Below are 3,359 nucleotides of genomic sequence, written 5' to 3'. Positions count from 1 at the left end.
AGAGTTGAGAGAACCCAGGGAGCTTTATGCATGTTCACTAAGTCATAAAAAAACTGAAGTATAAAACTAGAGTGTCAGTTATTAATACATGACCAGATATTTGCCTCCATCATCATCTCCGTGTAGCCAATTGATGTGCAAAGCCAGATTCCTAGGAGACCATGTGGTAAGCCCAGAATCAGCACACAGGGAGTTAGTCACAGGATTAGGAGGTTTAACAACACCAGGCTCTGAGCCTGATGCAGAGGCAGCGTGAAACAGGAACGAAGCACATACTTTGAAACCAGAGAAACCTGGACACACACAGTGCCCCTTACTTCCTAGCAGAGTGGCTGTGGGCAAGTCATTCAATCTCTGCAACCTCTAGCTCTTTAAAGGTGAATGACGATACCTACTTCACAGGCTTATGGTGAGGATTCAATGAGATAATGCATAAAATGCTAGACCAGCTCCTTTCATGTGATAGGCGCTCAGTAAATGGTAGCTACATATCCGTCTCCATATGTTAGGGGTTAAGGGTTCAAGTCAGCCTTACCGAATGTCCTTTGCTCTGAATAAAACAGGGCAAGAAAGGACGGGGGCAAAAGACCAGTAAGAACAATGCTGCAGTAATCCAGAACACAGATGCTAGTGGCTTAAAACTGGGATGCAGCCTTGGAGATGTGGGGAGCTGGGAGAGATACATACATACAGATTTGAAAGATATTTAGGAGGCAGGCACTACGCTGAGTGTTTTACATAATTATTTATAGTCCTGACAGCAACTTATAAAGTAGCCCATTTTTCAGATAAAAGTCAGAGATATTAAGCAACTAGCTAAGGATCACACGGCAGTGACTGAACTGCAATATGAATTATAGTTGGTGTGATTCCAAAATCTCTCTTCTTCCTACAAATATACCTCCGTACATATCTTGGTTCTCAACCAAGATGTCAATTGTGAGGAATATCGTAATTCCTTACCACTAACAAAGTATTGAAGTTTAGAGAAATGATTGAGGTTTTAGAAAATATAACTTGGAACAGATCAAGGTTATCACTATAATAAATAATGTCATTACTGCTCACTTCCATTATGATATGCTTTCTTGGGGGCAGGAGAGAAGGAGGTGGAAGCAGAGCTCGTGGATCAGAAATTCTACATCATTCATTGTAGGTTTGCTATGACAGAGTACCACGCATGTGAACTTCATCCATTGTTTCATCTTGGAAACAGTTTCAGAATGGTTACTCTGAGGAACAGGCACTCTTGTTGAGCAAAGGAAGTCTTAGCTGGGCCATGTACAACCTTTCACTGTAACAGTGACAAGCTCTTCAGACAGCAGACATAGGTGCTAACCAACGGATAATCTCCTGACACTGTGTTCCTTAGATTTTCATCTTTCCAGTCACACGCAGATTATAATCCACTGCAGAAACTTAACTGTTTTAGATGGAGGACAATATCATCTAACAAATTTGAACTCCTTTTCCACATGAACCAACAAGTTAAGTTTTTCCTACTTTTACAGCTTAATATTTTAACCCAGGTGCTGCCGCCATTTCTTCTACCTTCAGTCTCTGCGCCTTTCTCAGAGCTCCCAACAGCGCTATGTTGGGACAGAGCATCGGAGAGGTCACAACCTCTATGATCTGTAAGAGCCACTATGAGGAAGGTCCAGGGAATAATTTACCATTTTCAGTGGAAAACAAGTGGTGGTTATTAGCTATGATGACTTTGTACTTTGGGTCTGGATTTGCTGCACCTTTCTTTATAGTAAGACAACAACTGCTTAAAAAATAATCCATGAGGGACTTGGCTGGTGGTCCAGTGGCTAAGACTCCACACTCCCAACGCAGGGGACCCGGGTTCGATCCCTGGTCTGGGAACTAGATCCCACATCCCACAACTAAGAGCTCGCATGCCGCAACTAAAAGATCCTGCGTGCCACAACTAAAAAAAAAGATCCCGCATGCCGCAACAAAGATCCCATGTGCCGCAACTAAGACCCAATGCAGCCAAATAAATACTTAAAAAAATAATAATCCATGAGACAGATATGAAGAGGAGCATTTTAAGAGGTGCAATCTCTTTGAAAAAAGGATTGAACTCAACATCCTAAATATGTTTGTAAATAAACTTATGGCATAAATCCTTAAAAAAATTTTAACCCAAGCATAACATTTTACATTTCTTATTATAAAATTTTGCTTTGAATTAGTTTGAGCCTAAAATTTCATCCTCATGAGATGGATGTAAATCAGTTTTGTTTCTCTGCAAATTTAATACTCATGACTTCTATATTTCTACTCCAAATATTGCTTTAGGTTGTTTTCAGAAGTTTTTATAGTTATTCATTCATTAGACAAATGTCACTGCATGCCACCCAAGTACCAGGGCCCTCAAGGAATCCATAATCTAATAAGGAAAACAGATAGACAAGTACTCCTAATGATAGTTACAACATTAATAACAATTTGTGCTATTTACCACCACCTGCTCTGTACCAGACACTGTGCTAGGCCTTAGGAATGAAAAGAGGAATAAGAAACTTCCCTACATTCAGGGGCTTCCCATGCCTTCAGAGGGTTTATGTACAGTCTGATGGGGGAGGCAGGTATATGGACCAATACATGAAATAGAGTAAACAAATGCCCTGCTAGAAATAACAATAGTGAGCTTAGTAGAAGGAAAAGAGACGGAGAGGTTAATGAGAGGTGAGAAGGCAAGCTGGAAAGGTTTCATAGAGGCAGTGACCTTTGAATTGAGTTTTAAAAAGATAAGTATTTTCCAAATTAAGGGCAAAAGGAAGAAAAAGGATAACTGGCAAAGACAGGTGTAAAACAATTTCATGTGTTCAGGGGACTGCAAGCAGTTTGGTAGAGATGGAGGTTACAGTAAAAAAGGAGGGAGGAGGAGTTGGGAGGATCCAGTAAGAGCTGAGGCTTGTTGGGCAGAGGGCAGATGATGGAGGGCCTTCCACGCTGTGTTGTCTGTGAGGCCATGGGGGTCACCAAAGGGTTCCAGGCATGGGAGTTACAAGAACAAGGCTTGTCTTAGAAACAGAACTCTGGTAGCTATGAAGAGGATGGAGTTTAGAGATAAGGAGAGCCGTTAGAAAATACAGAATATATGTGTAGGACGGTAATTCCCTGGTGGTCCAGTGGTTAGGATTCTAGGCTTTCACTGCCGTGGCCTGGGTTCAATCCCTGGCTGGGGAGCTGAGATCCCACAAGCCATGCGGCACAGCCAAAAAAAAAAAAGAATATATATGTAGGAGATACTCAGAGGGAGAATAGGTTGACTAGAAGGAGAAATACTATGTCGAAATGAAGAAATCAGGTTAGAGACAACCCAACAGAAAAATCAGCAAAACTCT

General features: G+C 41.4%; 1 protein-coding gene across 1 annotated transcript; it reads left to right on the top strand.

The window, feature by feature from the left end:
* Positions 1-1,591: 1,591 nt before the first annotated feature.
* LOC307183281 (cytochrome c oxidase subunit 7C, mitochondrial-like) lies at positions 1,592-2,017 on the top strand (the record flags this gene model as incomplete). Its single annotated transcript, XM_079915603.1, has 1 exon — positions 1,592-2,017. One exon carries the CDS (start codon positions 1,592-1,594, stop codon positions 1,781-1,783), a length of 192 nt encoding a protein of 63 aa, XP_079771729.1. The 3' UTR covers positions 1,784-2,017.
* Positions 2,018-3,359: the final 1,342 nt, after the last annotated feature.

Source organism: Stenella coeruleoalba (assembly GCF_951394435.1).
Source record: "Stenella coeruleoalba genome assembly, chromosome: 1".
NCBI lineage: Eukaryota > Metazoa > Chordata > Mammalia > Artiodactyla > Delphinidae > Stenella > Stenella coeruleoalba.
Note: the sequence above shows the minus strand (reverse complement) of the source record. Positions and strands in the feature narration are given on the sequence as shown.